Raw genomic sequence first — 27,626 nt, forward strand, 5'->3', positions numbered from 1 at the left:
TTCTCCCAACTCCTTAAAAGACACGATCCTTAAATATATCTGATTCTTTACGCCCATGATATGTTTTCCGGCTGTCTTAATATTCCAAGCAGCTTCGGAAGGTAAAACGTTTAACCTCCTTGAGATTTAGCAATTAGCATCCATTTCACTGCTGTGCGATAGAAAACCTGCAGGAAGAGGCTCATTCTGTCGACCAGACAGATGGAGCGAGGGGAAGACGGCACAATGAATAAGAGTCACTGAAATGATTGGAAGTGGAGATAATTAGTGCTGGGTGTCAGCGGTGGCGAGGTCTAGGCAGGAATAGTGAGAGAAATGATGAGACTGATCTCCTCTGATCAGAGGATGTTTGCTGGGATTTACATCAAGTGTACAGTTTCTGGTCGGCGTGGTTTGACTGCCGTGGTTTTACAAGTTTTACTTCCCTACATTCACACGCTCTGATCTAAGCTGCGCTTCTTTTTCTCAACAGCCAGGAAAACGTGCGCCCCTGCTGAGTTTGCCTGCTTAAACGGACAGTGTGTCCCGGGCCGGTGGCGATGCGACGGGGAACCGGAGTGTCCAGATGGCTCTGATGAGGCAGAGGAGACGTGCAGTAAGTACCATGCTCCATGTTATCCTGCACCAAACGATTGTTGTTTTTTCTACTTTAGCAAAAGTTGCTGAGTCGAGGTCTACAACCTAGCAACATAAGCTGCATTTCCATTGATCTTAAAATTGAGCAAATTGAAATTATGAAAATAAATTTTCTTACTTGAAAACCTTCAGTTTTGAAAAAGCTCACATTATTCCAAAAAATTTTTGTGCTTGGTATTTTGGAAATGGATGCATTTCGCAAAATGGCAACAGGAACGCTTTATTCGCATTAGATGAGCCATGTGTTCAACAACCGGATGTTACTACTGGTGAAAATGACCAGGAAGACAATGACAGGAAGGAGTAAGAGGTTCCCACTTGTTTTTGTTTCTGGATCATTTTGAGTTATTTATTATTGCCATTCAGGACTTTAGCTGTAAATTGTTTGAGTTCTTCTGTTTTTTCTTGGGTTCTGCTCTTTAGTGTTAGTCCTTTCCTTTAATTACGACATAATTGCCTGTTCACTTCACTCTGTTACTTCTAGATGCTCAAGCTCAGTGGTCCCCAAACTTTTTCCTGTGAGGGCCACATAACTTTTCCCTTCTCTGGTGGGGGGCCAGAAATTGTTGGGGGGCGGGGAGTCGTTTCTCGATTGATTTTTACCCAGAAAGCACATGGGCAAAAGCCATGAGTTAAACGGTCACTGGGACTAACTAGTATACATTCCATTGAGGGAATGTAACTTTAACATATTAATTTCTCATATGTTAACATAAAGGCTCGTTTGCTTCGAAGAATTCAACCTGGAATGCGGCGTTCGTAACACACGTGTTCATCTGCTCTACCGCTAGCAAACAACTGCACTGATTAAATAACATAAAAGTCAAGCAGTTCCCTAAAAGTCCAACAAATGGCAGCAATGCGCCATGCAAAACAAACACCCACAGTTTACAGGACACACTTCCTGCTAAAGAGCCCCCTGGTGGTTGAAGAAAAATCCACATATAAACCGGAAAATACAATAAATAAAAAATCTGAATGCTCTCTGGTATTGTTCAGGGTGCCGGACCAAATGTGGAGGCGGGCCGTAGTTTGGGGACCCCTGCTCAAGCTGGATCTCGGCAATTAATTTAGTAAAACTTACCACCATATTTTGCTTATGAAAATGAATATGGCACCAAAGTTTGAATTCAAATTCAGAAACTAGTCTTTTCCTTTATTGACTGTGGTATTTATCTCAGTTGAAGGCACCTACCATTTCCTTCTGTAGTGAACAGAATTTTGCGGCCATTTTCTCGTTGTATCTCGTCGTTTGAGGTGTCATGCCTCCACCTCAGAGATTTTAGATTTAACACGCGTCTCCTGGAACCTGCGTTCAAGTTGCTGATTTCCAATGCTGTCTTGGCTCTGGTGGCAGTTCAGCCGTCTCGCCCGCCTCCACTCGCCCACTCACTCTAGAACTCAATGCTGTCTGACGGCGAGTACAAGAAAGCCCTCGATTATCTCCACCAAGCTGTGAGAACCCGAGAATGCTGCCTGGCTCTTGTTTGGTGTCGGCTTCATTGGTCTCACATGTCAGGCCTCAATGGAGGGGAGTTCATTTCAAAATGGAGCAGGATCTCTAGCATGGGAGGTTAATAATTATTTTTTTCACCTTTGATTTAATATTTCTTTGGCTCCTGGTTGCTTCAATTACCCTTCAGTTATCAGAAAACTTAAAGTGCTGTATTAGGAAATGGGAGATTTTACGAGATTTTAACTGCATGAAATTTGTAAAACTGTGAATAATATCTGAAGAAGTAGTTTCCGTATATTTACAATAATTGGTAAATGGGTAGTATTTGTAGTTTTCCACATTGTTTTTTTTTTTATTTATTTTGTTCAGATTAGGCAAGACGTTTGCCAGTAGAGTGTCTACTACTTCAGTTCCAGCCTCAATAATTATAGTTTTCAGATTTAAACTCCTGGAAGTGTTTCTTCATAGGGATTGCAAATGTGAAACCATGCTGAAAATGAAAGAAGGTTGTCATTCAAGTTCTGTAACATTTTATTGGCTGTGAATGTGTTGGTCTGGGTTTTTTCTAAATAATGTAGCAGCCAAGTAGAATCCCCCCAATGCCTCTCGCATAAAAAGGCTTTTGGAAGGACAGCATGTTTATGTTGGAAACCCAATTAAAGATAATGAAGGAAGGATTCATATCTTGGCGGCAAAATAAAGAGATACGAGTCCCGGTTTGGGAGTAATCCATCAAAATGGAAATCTCATATGCATTAGCTTGATGCTTTAAATTAGAAAAATTTCAATTCCAGAAGTTGAACGGAGGTTTTATTTTCCAGTTGGCGTCCAGAAGGCCACATTGGACACATGTCTTCACACAAAAAGTGCAGCTTGAGTATAAGAAGCTCTAACTTTACTTCCTCTGGGTATCTAGATAACAACTTCACACGGAAAGAATCAGATCATCACAACGTCAACTGAACAGGGCATTCCTAATGAGATCTTCACCACAGCTGTCTCTCTGCTGTTTGACTGACTCCAGCTGCGACATAAACACAGCAAAGAGGCAAAAAAGAGAGAGGGGAAACTCTAGAGTGGTCATTTTAGAAATGCATCTTGAGCTACAGTCATCTCATCTGTCATAAGACTCAATTTACTACTTGTCTGATTGTCGAGTAACAGATTCAGTGGGAACTTTATGCAATAAGATATTTTGGCTTGCATGCTAGATATAAATTGGATTAGTACAAGTTTCAAAAGGATATTCTATTATTTATTATTGAACAATAAACTGGTAGTTTAAATTAGACACAATATGCATACATCTGGATCATAATCTGTAGCTCATTAGCTAACATCTGTAGGCAGTGCACATGGAAAGTACAGGGCTTTACTTTCTTCCACATTTTGTTGTCACAGTCTTACTCCATGTTGTATTAAATTGATTTCTCTCCTCAAAATTCTAAGCACAAATACTCCATAATGATGATGTAAAAAATGTTTTTGAGTGTTTTTTTTTAAATGCATAAAAAATAGAAAATCATGAAATCCCATTTACCTAAATATTCACAGCCTTTGCTAGCCTGATGTTCCGCTCAATTTCTCATCTCCCTTCATTGCTCCATTTGGGATTCCTCCATTTGAGTTTGATTTCTCTGGTGGAATTTTATCCTGGCCAGTCAGCAAATGGAGAGTTGAGTTTTGAACGATGATGTCAGTTTTCTGCTGTGTTTTACATTTGTTGTCTCCTTGTAGTTAGCAGTGGAGGAAGTGAACAAAGCCATGCTGGCCATGCCTTCCAGGATTGATTGAGACCCAGGCCTTCTTGTCCAACATTAGTGTGTGATCTCACAAATGTTCTTTTAGATAGAAACATTTCCATGAACACCCTAAAACCTGTGGAGAATCTCCCTAGATTCTCACACACATTTGTCACTCAAGTTCAAATGCGTGTGAAGGCAGATGAAAGAATACTTTTGGCAATCCAGTGTATCTTCCAATTCCAAGATCGTATTGATTAAATGCAATTCCTTTTATCCACACAAGCCCAGACACGACCTGTCAGAGCTGCAAAACAAGATTTATGCCTACAGATATAGACAAAGGGGACAAATGGCCTTTGGTCTTGGAAACAAATAGCAGGGAGTTTCTAACTTTAAAGAGGGTCAGAGACAGCTCCTGGTTGGATGAGCAAAGATGCTCCTTATTTGAATAAATTAAAAGACAAGAATACGCCTTTACTATAAAACTTTGTACACAGGAGTAACAAATCAGATTTGCTCTTGCAATTCTCCAAAGACCTCTTTGCACGTCTTTGCTTTTCTTTGTTTCTTTTTTTCTTTCTTTTTCTTTTTTTTTCTTATTTCTTTCTTGTTTTTCTTTCTTTCTTCTTTTCCATTTGTCTCAGGTAAATGAATGTATGTCTCTGTTGTTCTGCAGACATACATTCTGCAGAATGTATGTCTGCAGAATGTATGTCTGCATACATTCTGCAGACATACAGAATGTATGCAGACATACATTCTGTATGTCTGCAGAATGGCCCACGTCCTCCTTGATTACACGCTAATCTAATTTGAAAGCCTAATTTGTCTTTCTAATTTGTCTTCTATTGGATTAAACTCTGAAATTCTGTGACGTCTACACTTGTTTTCTGTGTGGTTTCACTTCGGCCCGCCGGGAGAACCTGGGATCCGTGAGAGGAAGATAGAGCCAGAGATTTTCCAAAATTTATTATAACCTAAAATCTTCTTCAACACCATGTACCCAAACACGTTACAAACAATCACACTTGCACACACATTGCTGAGACATTTTTTGAACTTTGTGCTGCAGACATCTGTGCCAGCATCATTCTGCCTCACTGATTGGATTCCCAATTACACGCTAGAGTAGCACTGCTCTGATGACTCCAAATCCGGGCCACACGGAACGAGTCAAACTCTCGGGCAGTGAAAAATGAATGATTCTTTGGAGAAACATGTGAAGTGCCAGAGCTCCTGGCTTTCAAATTAGATTAGCGTGTAATCAAGGAGGAAGTGGGCCACGGCAGCCAGCTGTGCAGGAGCTCCTCCTGCTCCCACAATGCAGCAGTGACAGTTTCATGGGCTTTAAGAGTGAGGGTGGGATGGCGGCCACATGACGCTTCCTGACAAAATTAATAAGTTCAGCTCAAGTCCGTGTGTCGGCTGGTCCTCTGGGATTTTGAAGACATATCTGTGAGCTGACAGTCATGAGTGAACTTTGGTGTTTTCCTGCTCCTGCAGGAGTCTTCCATTATTCAAATGAATTAAATTAAAAGGAAATGGAAGTTTTAAATCCCCCTGTGTTCTGCTTTTAATGTAATTTTTCACGTGTTGCATAATTTAGAGCGGAGTATAGATTTTTCTATAAAAGAAGTTTCCTCATAATCCTCACAAATATTGACTTTCACATCCTGCTGGGATTTTTCTGGAGGAGTTAAAGCCGAAGCCATGGTCTTATATTGACTTTCGGTTTTGTATTTTAAAGTGTTATTTAACCAGGAAGTAGAAATCTCCTGAGAATACAACAGTGTTCTGGCCAAGAAATTCAGCTGTTGTCAGTAGAGAGAAAGAATATGCCCCCAAATACGACACAATGTATCCTAAATGAAATACTGAGATTATGTAAAACTGGGTATTTGCAACTAAAATGACTTTTCTGTCATTGTGGCTCTTAAGTTTATCGTTTGTATATTTACTCACACTGATGGACACATTCTGAATTCTCATTCTAAATGCAATGAATACAGAATTTTCACTTCATATTTACTTTAGATTGTAGAATAAAAATCAAATGTCAGTCAATTCTGATGAACTGATGAAAAGTCTTCCTATTTAGATGCTCATTTTTGTTTAAAGAAAGATGTGTAGAAACTTTATTTCAGACTCAAGGTCCAACTAAAACAAGAAACAAAACAAAAAAACATGTAGGCATATGTATCCATATCTATAATTATTTAGAAATAAAATAAAATAAGATAAAATGTAATCACAGACAACTATACCAATGTTTCCACATGTGTGAATGGTATTGTGTTGAGATCAATTTAAGGCAATGATAGTTTTATTCTCAGATTTATTCAAACGATATATAAACTTAAACATCAGATTGCTAAGCACTGTGCAGAGTGCGTACTCCAGCACTCTCCATCCGGTTATGCTAATACTTCAGCCATTGTGCTAGAGCTAATCATCTATCAGCCAATCAAAGGAGACATCGGCGTCTTATTCAGCCGTTGGAGTAACAAGCCCCATAAACTAGAAAGCGGCTATGTGTGCAGCATCTTTGGGAAATTGTAGTCTGTGATTTTACAGAAGAGCTTTTTATGAACTGCGATGCTGTGAGAGCTCTGGTGGAACCAGCTGCACGTTGTCTAAAAACTTAAAACAAACTCTTTCCCCGAATATTTCCTGTTGTCTTCTTTGTCGTCTCTGCCAGCAGTAACATCCGGGTGTTGGTGAATTGCGTGATGCAAAGTAGTGTTTACAGTTTTCTACTTCGACATGGCTGGAAAAACCACCTAATCCAAGCGCAAAACCTTTTTATTGAAAACGTGAGTTTCTTCAAAATTGGTGTGTTTACATTGGGAAAATGTATTTTTGTAATTTCAATTTGACCTACCTCCATATCAGGCGAATAGTTGCTCTTTAGGGGTTGCCTCCCGGGGGGGCGATGTGGCTTCCAGGAACCGATGCCGCTCTGGGTACTGGATGCTGTCAGATATATGCGCTTTCAATTCCACATAAATCATTAGCACAAACATCTACTGCACACGCACACACACGCACACGCTACCTCACACACATCCACATTTACATCACCCAGACTCCAATGGTCATAGAGCTTCATATTTCATTATGTTACTTTGATGCCATAGTAACCCTGATTTATAAAAGTCAATCATGCAATTAGCATCTATCAAAAGGTAACCTTGGCATAATTTTAGCGGTAAAACATAAACCTACTTGCTTTGAATCCAAGACAACATATTTGATTTTCTAGGAATGAAGTCATAAATTGACCTCATTATAAAAACACTTCAGTAGTTTTATTTTGATTGCAGAACTAGTTTCCACTGCTCACGTCTCTCTACACCGAGTTGTGATTATATCTTCACCCAACTGCTTTAAGCTGTACATTATCAAGTTAGTGGGGAAAAACATGTGCATGTTATTGGTCTAATGGGGTAGAAAACTGTTCAAGTATGTCCTCCAAACGAAGTCTGAGAGGTTTTGCTAACAAATCAGTGGGGAAAAAATAAAAAGTATTACAGTGGTTTTATTTGGATAATGAAGTAACACTCCAGGAGTTGGGGTCATGCGTTTAGCGTGCAACAAAATTGTATTCCTTGCTAACACACTTTTACTGAGAATAACAATTTTCCATCTTGAAGTCTCCAAGCAGCAAGTGGGTTTCTCTTTCACTACAGATCTATAATTCAAAGACGGAGACATGTCCATCCTAACGTGGTTTAATGAAGCAGTGAAACTGAGAATGACTCATGATGCCAAAGCACTTTGCGCCTGTTTTCAGTCTGAGATGGACGTGTTGAATCAGATCCTTCACCACCCGAACAGCGACCTTGACATTTACAGGTGAACATGCCTCAGAGTGCTCTCACAGTAAATAGAAACCCACCGGATGGGTGAAAAACAGACAGTTTATTTCTCATGAATAGATGCTAGTTTCTCTAGTACATGTGTTCTCAATGATACTGCCCTTGGCCTGTTTGATCTAAACCAGGGGTGTCAAACTCATTTTCATTTTGGGCCATATCAAGATCACAAAGTGCCAGTTGTGGCTGAATTTATTGACAAAAGTAGCCAAACTAAGGAACATTTTAAATTCAAAAACCATTTTTGCTGCTAAATTATTGAGTAAATAGACATATGAGCTCAACCTCAAAGATATTTGTTGTTTTGAATTTGTTATTTAGATCATTGCACCATCATATATTGGTGCAAAGTTCTATTTTCTCCATTCAGCTTTCAAGTGTTTCAGGAACTCTTGATCATCCTTTTAAAAAAAATCCTTCCTTAGACATGTAGACGCTAACGCTAGAATGGAAACGTCTGTCATGCTGTTACTTGTTTAACATTGATATGCTAAAGTAGGTTAGTTTAGACCTGATTAGCTTCGCTGACAGACTAACTCTTTTTAGCACAACTTGAAGACAACAGCAGTCTTTCCCAGCATGCCATTTTGAAGCACAAAGTTACCCCCTGTGGGTTGAGAGAAGCAGCTTTGTCATCCATCGTTTGTGCGTCAAATTTACGGGCATATCAGAAACGAGCAAATACAAAGGCTCCCTTCAGAACAATGTAAAGAAAAAATATTCCATTTTTACTTTAAACAATGCTAATGAGTTAATAAATCCTGGACCTATTTATAATTACATAATACTCAACATCTTTTCATGTTGATGAAATTTGGCACTGTACATAAAGAAATTGCTTTGTTTTGATTGATGAAATAATATTTAAGCACGCAACTATTATCTTGAAGGTTCTTGTGGCGGATTGACTTTGCCGCGAGTTCCACACGTGATCTAAATCATCCAGCTGCAGCTCTGGATTTATGTGTGGATGGATAGTTCTTATTATGGCCTGTCATAATCCTGCCATGTTACAGCAGAACCATGTGACGAATGAATGATTGTCACTCTTCTAGATTTCAAGCCTTTTATTTCTTCATTTAAAGCTTTATGATGTAAAATGCTGCCACTAATAGCAAGGTTAAAAAGTGCTGTGTCATTGCTGTTGAGATGAATTCTCTTTTGTCTTTCAGCAGAAGTCATGAGTAGATTTGTCTTCAACAAAGGCCAAGTCTGTGGCAAATTTGCACTTTTATTAAGCTGTTACCGTTTGAAACCAGAATTCATTAACTTTTGGCTTGTCTTGATGTGGATTGAGACGGCATGGCTCTGGTCTGATATCTTTGGAATCTGAAGGAGCAGAGCTCACGCTTCATTAAGGAGCCATCAGTTAAAAGGACAGGACAGCTCGCCCTCTGCCCGGTAGATTCACATTCTGCTCGGCTCTGTGCTCGGTCTGCCATTTCTCCCTCATCTCCTTCCATTTGGTATGGACGGCTTCGGTTTAGCTGTAGAACAAAAACGGGAAAGGTTGTGCAACATTCTGACTATTCATCTGTCCCTACATCCCTCCTTTCTTCGCCGATTCTCTTTTGCTCTGATTTTCCACGTCATTCTCCGCAAGGTTCTACAGATTCATTCCAGTGGAACAGCATTTCCTCTTTCTAAGACGCCTTCCTCTTCACCTCTTTCATCTCTTTATGTTTCATGAATTCCAAGCAGCCCCTGTATTCTTTGGCATTCAGACGTTACTCATTCGTGAGCATTCATTTCTTTTCAGCATTTACATACTCCACTTGTCAGTGTTTGACAGTCGTGTTTGGAAAGAGGCAAATTAGGTTTGACTGGAAAAGACAAGTCGCAGAACAAAGACTCGACATCGCTGTTGCTGCCATGAAAGTAGCAGAAAACATTTAGTGTCTCAACTCGATACTTTTTTCTGTTTTGCTAATCGAGAACCACTTGATCACGTTGCTTATTTGCGATCCATGATATTTTCTTATCTCCTTCATTGCTGCAGGACATTTTCCAGAGTATTATTTTAATACCGTACATCTGTCAACATTGTTGACTGACAGTTCGAAGCACAGCAGACTTCAGTTCTCCACCTCATTCTGAAATCTCCTCAGAGCTACAAATCTTCTGTTTGACATTTACCTGCAGCTGTTTTTCAGCCCGTAGTTTGTGTATGAGGCAAATGTCACTTCCCAGTTAACAGAACACGGTAGCACATGGTTTTCTGAGTCTGAAGTATTTACTGATGTAGAAACGGGGAGTGCTGGCCACATCAGCGCTCTGAGAGTTTATTTATTTATTTATTTATTTATTTAATTTGAAGGGGTCATGGCCTCTCTGCATCAGCCATCTTTGCTGCTCGCATTCCCCAGAAACAAGCTGTCTCCAGGACTTCCTCCTCCTACCTTCCTACTGTCAACCTCTCACTGTTGCAAGGACAGCAGCACTCAGGCAGAGGATGAATGCTCAGCTCTAATTACACATTAAATCACTTTTATTAAGTCAGGTTTGATGTTTTCATTTTATGCTTTCAGCTCTATCGTTTGGTTGGTTTGGTCATGTTGCTATAGCTTCATTTAAGTTTGAAATTTGAGGACTATTTTCAAACCTAGAACTAATATTTACCCTGAATGTTGAAGACTTTTTTTGACTCAAATAACCAAATTGTTGACAACGATGCTCAGGATGGTTCTGTCCCACAGAGAAGCACAGAACTTTGTGAAACTTTTATTGCTAAGATTAGATTTTCATTTTTTATATACTTTATAAAAAGTCCTAAAAAGTATCATTCAGAGATGAAAAAAGTTTGGGTCATTTTATACAGTGTGTACATTTTAAGTATACATTTAGAATTTAAAATGAACAATTAATCAATTAATCACATGGGAATTTAAAATGAGCTTGATAATTTCCATTCTGATGATTAATACTTGTTCAAGGAAATTTTATTTTACAGAGATGCCATGAAGTATTTTATTCATGGTTTTGGTTACAAGTGCTTTTTTTTTTATCACCGTTTTAGTTTTTTATTGTCTTTGGTCATCGTGTTTTATTTTGGATAGTTAAAATATCTCACAATTTCAGTGGTAAGTGTTCTTTACGAAATTAAAGTTTATTTGCCCTTTAGAGGCTGAAGTTGGATATTATAAACCATTACCAATATATTATTGGAAAATGGTCTCAAAAAACAATATTATCATTTATCGCAATAATTATGGGGACAATTTGTTGTCTAGCAAAGTTTGTAATTGTGACAGGCCTGGTAATTATAACGCTTCTTGCTTTACATAGAAAAGGGAAAATAAAGGCCAATATCAGTGATATATTGGCTTCACATAAGTACATAGTTATATGACCATCATGCTTGCCGTACATCAGTTGCTCCAAATGTATTCTTGAATGGTAAATGGACTGAACTTTCTGATCATTTTGACCACTCAAAGAGCTTCACACTAGAGTCACATTCACCCATTCACTCACAAACACACACATTTATACACTTGAGGCAATTTGAGGTTAGGTGCCTTCCCCAGGGGCACATGGACATGTGGCAGTAGGATGCTGGAAACGAACTTACAGCCTTCAGATCATAAGACATTGCATTTCTGAATAAAAAGAGGCTGGCAGATTTCAGCCAGTTTCATGTTCATACCAGCTGTTTTTGCATTAGTTTGGTATGGAATAGTTATTCAATCTTTTTATCTTCTTACTAATGAAAGCAGTATAAAGTTATGCACTCACTGGTTTCTAAATGAAAGTGGTGACTCCCTTGCATAAAGTATGTACCATTGCAGATTGGTAAAAATACATCCATTTCTTATTTTGAAGGGGTTAGAGCTGTGAACCTCAATGAGCGTTGACTTAAATATTGTCTCTATAATTACTGTTAGTCAGACAATAGAAATTGAATTCTAAGTATTTCTATGAAAATGATGCACAGACATTCACTACTGCATTTCTATGAAGAAAAACTGTGATAAGAAGATACCCATTTACACACAGATTGGAACTGACCTGTAAGACCTCCACACCAATAGGAACTGAAACTGGAAAGGCATTAAAAAGCATGTAAAACATCACGTTCTGCATGTATAAATCATAAACTGGCACTGATGTTTGAATAAAAGAACTTCTACAAATGTTTCGTAATCCAAAAGATTTTTCTCGTTTTCCCTAATCGAAATCTTCAGCAAATCGGATTTGCCTGAGATAAATAGGAATTCAGATTGAACAGAAATACAATGTTGTTACCGTACGAACAGATGTGCTCTGTGTGCAAACATGGCCTCGGAGACTCCCTCCTTGTCTAGTCCAATAACCCGCCATGCAACGTACAGCTAACATTACTGGCGACAGCATCAGAGATTCTATTAGAGCTCACAAATGATGTTCATTATGGAGCATGTTCTTACTCTGCCCTCAGCAAATAATGGAGTTGCTTCCTGCGTGGGGGGCTGCAAATAGGTTGTCACGGGCAACGTGCATAACTGGGACAGGGATACCTATACTATGAAAATCTAACCCAAAAGAATGACTTTATATCCCCTTTATAAGAAATTATAGTTCATTATTTTTTTCTATGCTTTTTAAGAATGTAATATGTGTCAATTAAGAAGAAATAGCAACAACATGATTATGGAGTGAATATTTTAAACTGTCTTTAGCATTTTATTTCAGATGTTGGCATGACTAACACAGTTAGCAGTTACCTGGCATGTAAACATGTACCTTGATAATATAACGGGGCTAAATGATGTGGCTGGAAAACGTATCACAATATAACGTTTTCATGTCAGTTTATTGATAATTATTAGTTTTTTTATTTTAAATGTCTGAAATATTGCCAAACTGATCCTATGTTATCCACTGTTGATATTGCTCATGTGTCTATTGCAATATATGCTATTGATTTATTACCCAGTCCTACTTCATAGTTACCTTGATGCTTCTATAAATAAATTCTTTTTACTTAGATTGAAATATCTTCTTCAGCCTTTTGTGCTTCCTGAAGTCATTTCGTCTCACTGATGGCTAACAGAGTCGTCTTCCTGTGGTAACAACTTCCTCACAGAGTAGTATTCATATGATGACCCCAGAAGGGTCAAATAAAAAGCAACACCACAACAGCATAATAAATAATCTAAGGATAAAAGAGGCTGGATGATTCATTTTGTAGGTTGTGCCTTTGATTTCTTGCTGGAAGGCTTCAGGCGGCTCTGTAAGCAAAGGTTTATAATTAACCACATTCGTCATATTAAACACGCTGTAATCAGCATCAAATCGACTGTGCCAACCCGAACAGATTGGCAGGAAAAGGAGAGGAGGGAGCGGACGGGGAGAGGAGGAGGGGGGAGGTGGATTGTACTTTTGCATTTCAGCCAAATTCGCCTTCGCTGTGTTTCAGGATCCTTCTGCAAGCTTCCCCGCTGTAGAGGCGGCCCAGACAGTAAAAACCAAGTGTTGTAGCATCTGATGAGTTTTAACTGCATGCTGGCTGTTGTGTTTGTAGTTTGTTTGTTTGTTGTTTTTTTTTAAACTGCTTTTATGGGCCTATAAATTCACCATGGAAATCTTCCCCTGTCTGTTTGATCTACATCCACAGGCAAACAGACGTGCCCTCCAGAGAAATTTGACTGCGGGGGATCCACCAACAAGTGTGTCTCGTTGTCATGGAGATGTGATGGGGAGAAAGACTGCGAGAACGGGGCAGACGAGGAGGACTGTGCGTCTGGTGAGCTTTGTATAAAGTCGCCTTCCTAGAAGCAAATGACTTCTTTTTTTTTCCTGTTACAGCTGATCACATTTCAGGAGACATTCTGATAAATACCTGCAACATTCACGGTTTACAAGTGAATAAATAAGAAGTGCAGATGAACTTTTAGATCTGAAAAGGTTTTATTGTGTTCGGTTTTATTATTTAGAAGTTCAACGCATTAAAGCACAGCAGGAAAGTCACTGTATATTCCGACGGATTCGAAGTGATTCCAGATTTAAGCTACCAGCGCTTGACAGCAGAGTCCCTCTTTGATGTAAAATGATCTATGGTGTGAAACATCAGATACGGGGGACTTCCCGGTGATACCAGGAGGATTTCTACAGTTCTTAAACTCTCCATGAAGCTCTTAGAGCCATCAAATATGAAGGCACCTTAGACACAGCCAATCACGTGACTCGCACGTATGGTAGCCCCTTCCCCCAAATCGCTTCGGGGACCATCCTTGGCCTACTTCTGAGGAGCCGTGAAGAATATGCTCGCTTTCCTCTTCACGTCAGGAAAAATGTGATTGAGGCAATAAATCAGAACGTGTTCTGAGTTGAAAGCTGAGGAAATGGCACATTTTTAAAAAACATCTCTGAAATGTCCCAATATGCTTAGTGTCGTGTGAATTTTCATCAAAGCAAGAAGCTGCATATGATGGAATCAGTGTGAGTCAGAAAAAGTACATTAAAAGCACATGTTCTATTTAAACTCACCCTATTAAAGACGGCTTCATTATTATATAACAATAATTAGGTCTGTCACAATAGGCAATAAATAAAATAATCGTGTGATGAATTAAACCGAGGTCAATAATTTCCTTTTGCATGATTTATCAATTTTCTCTTTTCTGTGTTTTTACCAAAAGCTAGATGACAAAGTCTTCAGTTTGGTCTCAAATAGCCTCTTTTTTTTTTTAGGCCATTTCTTAAAAAAGACTAAATAATTCATTTTATTTATTGTTTTTGTTGTTTTGTTTATTTATTTTAGATATTTAAAATGTCTTCCAGTTCCAGTGTTAAAAGTTCATAAGGAAGTCATTTTGTTTTAAACGTTCATTTAGACGCCTCCCTCTCTGGAGGTGCTGCGGTGGCGCAGCTGTAGAGCGCAACCCATGTCACAACCCCAGCCCTCCATGCGGCCGTCGCAGGTTTGAGTCCCGGCCTGATGATGTTTGCTGCATGACTTCCACCTCTCTCATTACCCTCTTTCCTGTCTGACCACTCTCAAATAAAGACAACTAGAGCCAACAAGAAAAATAGAAACCTCCCTCTCCATCTGTTTCTACTTGTGACAAGGCAACATATGAGCGACCAGCATAATTCATGTGAAACTTTGAGCTAGCACGGCCTAATGACGCAAAAACTTTGAAAACTTTTCAGTTTTATCACGTTAACGTTGACAGCCCTAGTAATTATCCTTGTGTACTCATTCTGGAGCAGCTGTTAGCAACTCTATTGACTTTCAGTCCACCACCTTTTTAGCTTGGATGTCTTTTCACTGCGCTGCTCATTGAGACCCAGTCTAGCCTGGACTAATCCAGCTCTCATTCTAATGTCGGTATTGATGTGGCAGCCTTAAACCTCTCAGCGGTGACATGGGGGGGCAGGCAGCAGGATGTCGTCCACCCGGCCAAAGACTCAAATCCCCGCGGGGACAAATGGCGCCAAGCGTAACCCGCTGAGAGAGAGAGAGAGGCTGGCTGTAGCATTAGCAAGGAACGGGGATGATGGCATCACAAATTAGACCTATTAAATGCTCCTCAGAGCAGTTTATCTGAAGAGTGACTGGGCTCAGTACCAGCCTGGAAGAGGACGTCTGAAACAAGGATTAGAAGCTTTTAACTGTGTCTGTAGATCAAATCTGGAGCTGCAAAGCATTGATTTTGTTTTCCCCTACTGTGTCTACGCTCCAGCTCAGTGATCTGAAAAATGTCAAATTCTAACGGCCGTACTCACCAAAAATCAGAAGGTAGTTCTAACTTAGCTGTCATACATCTTTGGTAAAAAAAATAAAAAATAAAAAATATATATATATCTATATATATATATATATATATAGATATATAGATATAGATATATCTATATCTATATCTATATATATATATATAAAAATTAATAAATAGAAAAGTTAAACCAAGACTTCAGACGAAACCAAACTTTTATTTTCCTTTGTGAAAGCGATGAGTGTTCTTCACTGCTGTATGTAATACAGAAAACTTTTCCAAATGTTGCACAGCCGTTCAACTGATATAAACATTTGTGTAAGTGGTCTAAGCTCAGGCACAGAAGTAAAAATTGTTGTGGATACACAGATAAGTCTGTAAAAAAATCATGCAGAAATTCCAGAAAGCATGAACCGAAAAGTGAAGACGGCTTCGTATGATGTTTCACAAAGCCTCTTAAGTTGTGAATTTGTTTTTTTGTTTAATTAAGAACTGAAAACTGAATGGTGTTAAATATGACTGATTAATGTGCTGACAAATGGAATACAGACACGTTGGTGTTAAACATTAAACCTGTCCAGTCTGTTCAGCTTGAATGTTTGACAAGCAACAGAGACAAAAGACTTGATATGATATCATAAATTAAAATGAGCCTGAACATTTCCATTTGGACAAAAATCATTAATGATATGCTAATATTATCAATATTACTATTAGGGATGTGCCGATCAGGTTTTTTCCTCCCGATACCGATACCGATCACCCATGAGGGCCGATACACCGATACCGATCACATAATTATTATTATTATTATTATCATAAACACTACCGGTTACATTATGTGGAAAAAGGAACCATGAATTCAACTTAATTTAGACAAAAACTGGTTTTTAATAACTTTTTCCAAGAACAAAACAAAACAGGCATTGTGCAAATTGTACTGCTATTGATAATACTATCTTTAACAGACTGATAACATATGAAGGCTCTGAAGAGGCTAAATAATACAAAGAGCCAAAATAAAACCTCTCAACATTGCCAAGAAGTTCAAGTATAAAACTTAACATTCAAAGGCAAAAACAGGATCCATTACAATAAACAATCCAGAGTTACTGAATGAAAACTTCCTGATAGCATGGCAGCTAGCTGATTACTGCTAGCTCTGATTGGCTGTTTCTGACTGAGCGGAGTAATTATGCAGAACAGGGAGGAGATCGATTATTTTTTCAGAGATTATCTGTCTCATGTTAGGACAACTAAAGTTTTAATACGTATGTAAAATGTATTTTTTAAGTTAGATGCTGCAGCTTTAAGCAGGTTCGGTGTGAGAGTCACTACCAGGTGGAGCAGAAGCGAAGCTCCGTCTGTGAAATATTACTACCTGTAGCGTAGCAGCGGTTCAACAGCGAGAGCAGAACCAGCGTCTTACATCGCAGCTCGAAGACTTAAATCATTTTCCAGGTTATTTGTTTAGCTTTCTGACCGTCATGCTAATCCGGGTGAGTGTTTGTAGCTGTGCGCTGCTTTACCTGCTGTCTGATCCTCCGTATGTCTTTCTTACTGCAGTGAGCCTCGATGTAGCCAAACTCCGTCAAGTATGGCACTGTTTTTATGTCGTATTAGCTTCGTTGTGTTGATGCATTTTGACCTGCTTCAATTTTCCGCCGCAACACGCAAACTTCCCCATTCACTCAGTGCGTTATAGTTCCACATCGCTTAGGATTTGTTGCTGCGCGTTTGCGCAGAGTGAAGGAAAGAGGAGACCAGCTGCACAGGCAGGCTGCGAAATGAGATGATCGGTATCGGCAACAAGAGCCAATGATCGCCGATCACCGATCATGCACTTTTTCACGAAAATCGGCCCGATTGTGATTGGTGACTGATCGATCGGCACACCTCTAATTACTATGCTTAATATTGTTCAAAATAGGACATCTGAAAAATGCTGCAAACATTTAAACCCACTTTTTTTTCTTGTTTTTAACAAAAGTCCTGACTGGAACTTTTGCCCGCTTTCCTCAATTTTTTAATTTTCTTAATGTAATTTTGCTTGCAGAGACTTCATAATTCTTTTGTTGTTGTTGTTTTGTTTAGTTTATTTTGGATATTTAAAAATGTTTTGAGTTCCAGCATTAACTGTTCCTTAGAAATGAAAGTTTTTGTTTTTTATCTTTGTACTTTGATTAATATGCCATTACTATAATATATAGTTAAAAATGGTTTATCGCAATCATTTCTGGGATGATTTGTCTTTCAGCAAATTTAGTTATTGTGACAGGCTCAGCCTCCTGGAAATGTTGGGGGTGGTGGAAGAGCTAAAAGGCAGCAGCAGCAATGTGACACATTCTGCGGGATGATTCAGAAAGCTTAAACAAACCATTCAAATTGGTGAGGTATGTTCATGTGTTCTGTGATCACGTGTGAAGTCAACTCTCTGCCTAAACTAGCTCGCAGGCGGCGCCTCATTTCACGTCATTTTCATTAAAGTGAAATTGTCATTTGTTCCACAAGAATCTTAATTTCCAACCACAGTTACGCTCCCATGAAGCTGCAGCACCCCTGCTGCTTGAAACGACATTGAGCCTCGGCTTAAATGTTCTACTGTCATGTTTTGTAGCATGTTGAAAATTATTTACCAGATATCAATTTTTGCCAAGACGATTACGAATTGTTAGAATATCTTCAGTGTTTTCTTTTACAATCAGATACAAAAATATGTCTTTACGTTTCATTAAGTGTTTTATCAAAATGCTGCTGCAAATCAACTTCATCTGTTCTTCTGGCAAACTGATTATAGTGAAGGGCTATTATTAGATATTGTCTACATTAATAAATAGGAGTGTAATATTCATTAAAATAAGGGAGGACGGTAATCTTTATCAGGTGGATTTTATTCTTTTTATGAAGTTTTTTGTTTTGCTTTTTTTTTACTATGATTTTGAAGAAGAAGGTAAACTATTATCTATCTATATTTAGTAGCTTGCACCAATATTTTCAAAGAACATGGTTGTTGAATGTTGGAGAACGCACAATAAAATTTTTTAATGTCAAGCAGATACATTTTCAGGATTAGAGAAATTTATTCGGTTTCAGTCAAATGATGTAGACTTAGTTTAGTCTATGGTTAGTTTTTTTTTTTTTGCAGGAATTGCTAGGTGTTTCTTTACAATCTCAATGCTCTTTCTTTTTATTTCACATTTGTAAGTTTCACTTACTATTGACTTTGTTAGAAAACATCATATATGGTATTGTCCAAAGGATTTACTCATCTAAATCATTAAATCCGCCCATTCTCAGAGTTTAGATCCAGTCATTCTTTGTACTTTTCAAATAAAAAGAAAAGAAATTAAAAAAAATTCTTAGATGTTATTACAGTGACTAGGCATTAAAAGTGCAAAATCTCACACACTTACAAATTATTCACCAATAATTACCATCAAAAAATGGTTCGCTGACCTAATGTAAACAAAAAACACCAATAGCATTTAAAACATGAGCAAACACATTTGTTGCTGAGGCACAGATTTCTGGAAGCATTAAATATCACAGTAAATTTCCTTCTATGATAGAGGAAATTTATCATATTTAACATATTTTGCTTACTCTGAGCGAAATATGTTCGGCTCAATAGAATTTGAACATTAATACGTTTGCATGTAGATTCTCGTCTGAATGTTTACACCCTGAAAACGTGCAGACTTTATTCTTTATTAATATCAGATTGTGTGTAGAAGAGGCTGTATGTCTTGTGTAGGTAAATAAATCTGCAGATTTCATGCATTTACCCTGCAGGTGTGCTCCACTGTAGAAACGATAAGAGCTTTTTCTACTTATTTAAGTGATGGAGGGGGAAAAAAAATGGTACAAAAAGCAACCAAGGACTTATACCTATTTTCTAATATTTTTTTTGCACTTGAGTTCCCTGCTCAAAACTCTTGGTGTAATGAATAGTTCAAAACCATAATGCCCAAGGCTATTCTTTTTCACGGTTCCACCGTAGAAATATATTTAACTTCAATCAATAAACCCGCCACTACTGTAAACTCCAAGGCATTGAAATACTCCAAAGAACTCTGACATGCATTGAATTTCACTATTTGTTTCATAAGAACTGAGTGAAGGCAAAATTCAAATCTATTATATTTATACAAGTAGAAATGAGACATGGGTCCATTACCTCCATTGTAGTTACAATTGCAGAAACAAAACACAGTACATGGTTAAATCACTAGTAAATTACATCAACCCGCTAGTCCTGGGTGATATTATTGAGACCTTTAATGCTTTTCGTCACTTCCTTTGGCTAAAATAGCAGAATAATTTCGATTTCCTCCTAGTTTCTGATTAGCTGTTGGGAGAACTTTAAAACCGGTTTAAGGCTGGAAGAAAACAAATAGGTATGGAGAAGAAAGATTAGGCATTTTTAAGTCAACATCAGGACTTAAAAATGAATTCTGTGATGGACAGGAAGCCAAAGGAGCGATGATGGAATGGGTAAGATGTGCTCATGCATGTCTGTACCAGCTAAAAGCCAGGCAGTGAGACGTTGAACAAGCTGAAGATGCATAAAGAGTGAAGTTCACCACAGTAGTTGAGAGGTGATATTTTCTCAACGTTGTGTCTCAACAAAACTGGCTTAAGCTTTACTGTTTACCTTAACTGGAAGAAAAACAGAGCTGATTTAAATTCAGAGTCATTAATTATTCCCATACTATTTGATGGGTGTGGGTTACTATTAGCTAAAAGAAAAAACTCTCTTCCTGAAAATGTATAGCCATCCAAGCCTCAATATCATCAAGGCTGTTTTTTGTGAGCTGAAAGTCATACAAGTTCAAGTTCCCATTTCATTAATGGGGTCTGTTTACTTTGAATGCAGATGTAGTCATGATTTATTTAAGTCGATCCAACAATTAGGTTGCCATCTTGAAATATGCTTTATGTAGAACAAAGCTGCCATGCGTATGTAGGAAATAGTATCTCTATATGGTACGCCTGAAATCAAATGAAAAGACATGACAGATAATAATAATGAAAATAAAATAAAAAAAACAAAAAAAACATTTGTTGCGTCTCTATACAGTTTACAACTGATTGCGAACAATTCTAAGTTTGTGACTGAGATCAGCTTTGTTCCCCTCAGCCTGGATCGTTTGGGAAATGCTGTTTCAATGCTAAGCTAAGCTAAGTTAAGCTAAGCTTGCTTTAGCTTGTTATTCCTCTGCACCAGTTGGGTGATGATGATGTTTGAAGCAGGAAATTAAATCCTATGTAGAATCATATTTATTCCTTATTGCTGTTGAACATTGGTATATGAAGCTTTAGTTTAATCTGCCTTTCCTTCTCTGTGGCGAGACAGACTGAGAAACTGTAATGCTCCTGCACAGCAGACTTTATGACTGTAGGGGGACATTGAGCTCCAGATTTACTGTGACATTGTATATAGTGGCTATAAATTCTACTCACCCCCTTGAATGTTTTACCCTTTTATTGCTTTTATAAATAAATCATGATTAGCAAAATGTGACTATATTTCACAAAAAAAAAAAAAAAACTCCCCCGGCTCAAAAAACCAATTTAATGTCGAAATGAAAACTGATTTCTGCAAAATAGTGGCGACTAAATAAAACTATGAAGCGCCAAAATCAGTGATTGCATAAATATTCACTTCTTTCAAAGTTGGTATTTATTAAATGCACCTGTGTGGGTAGGCCTTATTCAGACTTGCAGGCTTGGACGCTGCAATTTTACTTGATTTAACACAATTCAGCCTGATTTGCTTCATCAGAAACTCCAGAAGACACAGATGGAGGCCTCAGCAAACGCCTGGATCAATGACTAGCTAACAGTCTGAAACTAAGACCTTCTGTTGTGTGCATGTGTTCTTCCTGTGTACAAGTTTAAAAAGGTGCCGAACTTGTGAAGTGGGAGGAAAAACCGAATGAAATTTTCTGGACAAATACATCTTCAGCTACATCCTTATCAATAGCAGTAATAGACTTCAACAAACCACATTAGCCCCGTTTAGTTCCGCTTCAATCCAGTTTGCCTAGAAAGTCTGGTTTGGATGTACATGTGGAAACCGCATGCTCAAAGAGCAGGAAGTGGATTACGACGCTGGGCATTTTGGGTAAATACAATCTTGTATTGGGTAAATACAAATACAATATAGCTGGAGAAATGGTTCATAGTTTTTTTTAAGATAAATTCTGCAACTGCTAAAATATGGCGCCAGTCCATTTGTGTTCACTTTTTGTGCAGAAGGAAGAAGCGCTCATTGTCTTCTTCAGAGGTTTTCACCTAATTTTTTTTTTCAATAGTTCTTGGTGCAGCGCCACCACAGGCAAGGAGGGTGAACAGGATTTTTAAAAGGTTTGGGTTGTTTGAAGCACTGCAGTGGGAAAGCAAACACTAGCTGAAAATGTAGCAAATTTGGCAATTTTGGTCCCCAATCGAACTGAGTCTACTGGACTATCAGGTGTGAAAAACACCGTTTAAGGTGTTGATTGATGAGGAAAATGTCAGTCATTAGACAAAGGGAAGTGATATGCAGAGTGTTTGTCTTGAGAAATGTGTAGGTGCTTCACATATTTTTCTTAACCGCCGCATTACAACTTTCTTTTTTAAGTTTTTTTTCTGACTAAAAGGAAGATCTCTCTCTCTCTTTCCTTCTCTCTTTCTCTCTTTATCTCTCTCTCTCTTTTTTTCTCTCTCTCTCTCTCTCTCTCAAGCCTCACACAGCTCAGCTGGAACCCACAGTGAGCTTCAGCACATTCTGCTAGAGGAAAAAGAGGCACCCTGCTAATTGAAAAATCCACATTTTGAATTATACATTTAATTGATAATAGCTTTCCCCGATGAAAACTTCTCTAGGTCAGCCTCATATTGAGGAGCAGCTTTAGAGAAAATCCACACGAAAGTTGAGAGGCGTGCCTTTAACTCTCAGTGATGAAGAGCTTAATGTTTACTCGCTAACCTGAACTTTTATCTTTGAGCATGTCTGTCTCCAGGGAACTCCATGTCAGGATTTGTGTGTTTTTGTGTGTTTGCATTTGCAGTTCATGTCTGGTCGGGTTTGCTTCCTGCTATGTGGTTACCCTTTAATCTCTTTTTCATTATTGATGCTTCTCATGTCGTGCAATTCATATTTTTACAAGCAGAATGTGTTATATCCATGTCCTGTGATGAGTGAAACTGATCTTTTTAGTTCTGTTCATCCTCTGTGAAGCAGAGGACCTTTTTATTTGACTGAAGGTTTTACAAATTTCATTTTTTTAATTGGAATCTGGGGAGGCTTTTATTTTCTGGTGATGGGTGGATATTTGTCTTGTGTCCTCTGTCCTCACCATGTGGCAGAAAGCCAAGGTGACTAACAGGCTTAGGTTATCTGTGTGCGAGTGTCTACAGAAGAAAAAAAGTAATTAAATCTTTTTATAATAAAAAAATATATAATTTATCTTTTACTTTCTTTATCTGTCCATCCTCACTCTCATGCACAAATACCCTCAGTTCATTCTCATCACTTGTGTTGCTAGTGCAAGCAGAGCAGCCCGTCTTCCTTTTGCTCTTCGTCTGAACCACTGGTTGCCGCTGGCAACAATCTTCCATCGTAAATGCAGCCAAGTTTAGGAAAGTGCTAAGCTTCCAACTTCTGACTATTGTTGGTCACAAAAATTGTTTTCCCCTTTTGGGATAAAAAAGAGCGAGAATGGAAAACGCTGATCAAGCATTTTAAGTTCTCTATGATTTATGTTTTTGATTCCTTCATACTAGTGTGTGCTTTCTGTTTCATGATGTAATGCATTGTAGCTGGCAGAAAAATGACTTTAATTTGAAATGGTGTTATTACATTAGCCAACTTGCCTGAATTTTTTCTGTTTCATGCCAGTGACAACTTTTGACTGATAAAACAAAAATGAGAATATCAATCTAGTCCAAGTTTGAATGATGCAGGTACTTCAGTTTTTTTTTGCACTTTTTAATTTTATTGTGTGAAATTACATTTTTTGAACTTTATATCATGTCATGATGTTATTCCCTGAGTGTTCCCTTGATTCTTTGTTCATGTTTGAGAAATCCTTGAGTCTCTCGTGGCAGCCATTCAGCTATGCAAAACGCCTGGGTGGACCTAGCTCCGCCTTCTAGGCATAGCTCCCCCTAATTACTTGATTGTGTTATATAATGCCAATGATGGTGCCTGGAAAATATACAATACTCCCTTTCACTGCTTAATTGGGCTATTTAAGTTTCATAGTATTAAATAAAAAACAAACGGTGGGAACTACAGATCTAGAATATATCATTATCAACATCGGTATCCACTGACATTAGCAATTATATGACACATCGTATCGGTCCGATAAGTACAAGTGGGTCAATGTTAACAGCCTATGTTTAGTTTCATCCGGTTATCGTTTGTGTTTCAGGAAAAAAGAGGGAAGAGAGTTTTTTGTTTGGTCATGTAACGGTGATATCAGACTTTGACATAGGCCCAAATTTTCATATTGGTACCCTAGTAGAAACTGGCCAAGAGGAGAATACTTTCCTCAAGTGCTGTAAATATTATTAAATCCTCAACTTCACATCCAACTTGTTTTCTGGATTTGATTTATTCATGACAGTTAAAACTCGCTGACTTGTACGGCGTCGTCAGCAGATGGTCTGTGGGATCGAACCTCCTCAGAAGTCTTTAAGTACATTTACTCATCGCCCCAGAGGAAAACAGAGTGCCTCTCTGGTGTAACCCGGCCACTCGCACACTGCTAATGCTCTCGCCCCTCGTGTAATAATGCACATGTTTATTGAAGCTCTTTAATTATTTAGCTCCAAATTAGGATAGAGAGTGTGGTGAGGCAAAACCGGGCCACTGATTTGAAATCCACTTCAGAACCAGCTGCAGCGACTTGTTTATTAATATTAATGAAAAATCACCCTTTTACTGAGCTGAAACCACAACACATGTTTTCATGAACCACCCGTCTTGGCACGATTATGGTACCAGTCAGGTAATTAAGTCTGGGCATTTATTAGGAAAAAATAGATGATGGACATAACAGTAAGTAACCATGATGCTTGTTTCTTTCTATTTTTTAAGGGATGAACTCAATTTGAGTCTATTGAAGGACATCATAACAAGACCGGAGCACAATTATGTACTCTGCAGTCTCTGAGCAATTTTATTTTGTGGCTCCTTCACATGTAGCTGCTTCCTCAATCTGTACTAGTTAGACATGATGTGTAAGATTTGCAGTTTGGTCCTGCGGTAACTACAGCGCCACATTACAGCTGATAATATGAGGTAAAAACACCAATCCTTTCCTGTAACCATCTGGAACAACTAAAACATCGAGGTGTGAAGCTGCTGAACCCCCTGTGATTTGTAGAAATATAAAATTCCTTTTCCTGCTGCTGACCTCTGTGCAGCTTGTGGGCTCTCAGTGGGAGCCCTCACTTTCCACCCCGAGTGCTTTTTAGCAAGATAAAACGTGAGTAACAAAACTGGAAAAGGCATCGAGAGAGGGCGAGGAAAAAGAAATGGAGAAATATAGATTTGTTTGTAAGTGTAAAATTAGTGTGACACGTGGGAAGTCAATCACCCAGAAGCCATGCAAGTGCACACTCATTCATACTTAAGGGCACATTCTGTCCACAAACTGCTTCGACTTTTACCGTCAGGTCAGCTCTACAGAGAGGTATTTGCAAAAATCAGCCACCAGACACACACAATAAAAGTCTTATAGCCTGAGTAGTTAGCCACTCTTCTGTGAAACAAAATTAGCTCATTTGCACTATCACTACCTGTATTTATGAAAGCAAGACAAAAACATTGTGTATAAGTCAGGGCTGAGGGTTTTTCAGAATTGTTTAATTTTATTTCGTTGTGATGTTTTTTTTTCTCGCCTAATTTAGTTAGTTTCAATAGAGTTGGTTTAATAGTCTTCTAGCTAGATGCTGGTTTGCTAGCTAAATATTAGCTGTGTTTCCATTACAAATGCGTGCAAAACTTTGTCAATATTCTGCTAATGTCAAAAAACACAATTTCGCAGTTGCTGTGTTTCCAACAAAGAAAAAAATGCAATTAAGATCACACGTGAGTAAGTTTCTTCACATGAGAAGTCAGTGGAAAAAAAACTATGCGCGCCATCCTCCTCCAACCACTTCCTGTCGTCTTCTTTGTCTTTTCTGTCAGTAGTAACATCCGGTTGTTTGCCATATGACTAGTGTGATGCGAAAAAGTGTTTCCACTGCAGTTTTGCAACATGTACCAACGTCAGTACAGCTGAAAAAGAAAAAGAAAAAGAAAAAAACACGTCATGCAAACCCAGAAACTTTAAGCACAATTATATTGTTAATGGAAACACAGCTACTCTTTAGTTCAGTGTAGTTTTTATAGTTATAGTAGTAGTTTTTTCATTCTGGTTTAGTTTTAGGTGTACAATCCTAAAAGTGAAAGTATTGTACAGAATACACCAACTGACTGGTGTATTCTGGTGGTGACTGGTGTATTCTCCCAACTTTTGCTGTCGCCATTTTGTGGACTAGTGTAGTATAGCTGCCATAAGAAGCATGGAGTGCAGCTGACGTAAACTGTTTATTTGGAAAATGTTTTCTCAGTTTGTTTATGCTGTTTAGGTTGTTTTAGTGAACTATAATAACCTCAAACACAAATGTATTTTGTTGAAATTTAATGTGAAAGACCAACACAGAGACATACATTTATGAAGTAGAAAGACAATTATACATGATTTAAAACATTTTTTAGTTTTGCATTTGAAAAAAAAAAAGCTTTGTCATATATATACTGCTCAAAAAATAAAGGGAACATTTCACTTTAATTTTGTGTGTGGCTCCAAATCCAGGCCTCCATTGGTTAATAAATTTGATTTCCATTGATGATTTTTGTGTGATTTTGTTGTCAGCACATTCAACTTTGTACAGAACAAAGTATTCAATGAGAATATTTCATTCATTCAGATCTAGGATGTGTTATTTGAGTGTTCCCTTTATTTTTTTGAGCAGTGTATTTTGTAATGTAACAAAATATGGAGATGTTCAAGGGGTATGAATACTTTTAGAAGCCACTGCATGCCCTGAAATGAAAACTTTTCACACAAACTGAGTATTTTTCAGGGAAATAACTGTCCTTAAACTTATTATAAGGTAGGTACAACAAAAAAAAATACTCTGGTTCTTTTTATGGTCTTTGAGCAAAAAGAAACAAACAAAAAAATACAAAACAAAACTAGAAAATGAAAGCCCTCTTTACAGAAGATGATGTTCACAGAGAGGTACCATGCCACAGATTGATTAGAGAGGAGAAGGATTGGCTTCTGGCAGAGGGAGCTGTATTATCACCGACTCACTCAGAGAGGAAACCTCTCCACATTTTCTTGTGATTACTGCTCTCATCCTCTCCAGCTTTATTTTAGTCAGATATGGTCTGCTTCTGTGGCCTGCTGCTTAAAGTTAATTCACACTATCATGTCTCTGCTTTTAATTTCTATAATACTCCTTCAGCTTTTGCTTAATGCAAGGAAAAGCTTAACATTTGTGGACGAAATTCAGTTCTGATTTTAAACACGCAACACATTTGTAACTTCTGCCCGTAGATGCCAAAGCATGTCCCAGCACAGAGTTCATGTGTGCCAACCGCAAATGCCTCGCCGCCGTCTACGTGTGCGACAGTGATGACGACTGTGGAGATGGCAGTGACGAGCTCAAGTGTGCGGCGCCACAGACTTGCGGGCCCAACCACTTCCGCTGTAACACGTCGGAGTGTGTGCCGCTGATGTGGAGCTGCGACGGAGACCCTGACTGCTCGGACGGCTCTGACGAAAGCCCAGAACGCTGCGGCGACGGCGCCCCCTACCTGCCCAACCGCAGAGCCAACTGCACGGCAGACGAGTTCCGCTGCGATAACGGGGAGTGTATTCGCCTGACGTGGAAATGCGACGGAGATCCAGATTGCAAGGACAAGTCCGACGAGTCAGACTGCCGTGAGTGTCCCTGGCTTCATTAATCCTGAGCGGTTTCCGGTTTTACATTACGTCAACTTGTAAACATTTTTTTCCCTCTGCAATTCAAGATTGTCCTCAGACTCTAAAGCAACCTAATGGTTCTATATGTTAGCATGATAATATATTTTTACACTTTATAGTAAACTGAGAAGGTCAGTCTTCATAAAGTTTTTATGTGGCATTAATTAGAGGTGGCATTAACT

At 38.4% G+C, this 27,626-nt stretch overlaps 1 protein-coding gene across 2 annotated transcripts in view; it reads left to right on the forward strand.

Moving 5' to 3' along the window:
- LOC106921965 (low-density lipoprotein receptor-related protein 8-like) overlaps positions 1-27,626 on the forward strand; it is a 98,103-nt gene that overhangs the window by 30,333 nt on the left and 40,144 nt on the right. For both annotated transcript variants that reach the window (XM_014994005.2, XM_014994006.2), the window contains exons 3-5: positions 473-595; positions 13,309-13,437; positions 27,016-27,402. In XM_014994005.2, the coding sequence (XP_014849491.1) occupies positions 473-595; positions 13,309-13,437; positions 27,016-27,402 (639 nt within the window). The remainder of the gene's footprint in view (positions 1-472; positions 596-13,308; positions 13,438-27,015; positions 27,403-27,626) is intronic.

Source organism: Poecilia mexicana, unplaced genomic scaffold, assembly GCF_051168715.1.
Source record: "Poecilia mexicana isolate PSO_F unplaced genomic scaffold, ASM5116871v1 scaffold_17, whole genome shotgun sequence".
Lineage (NCBI taxonomy): Eukaryota > Metazoa > Chordata > Actinopteri > Cyprinodontiformes > Poeciliidae > Poecilia > Poecilia mexicana.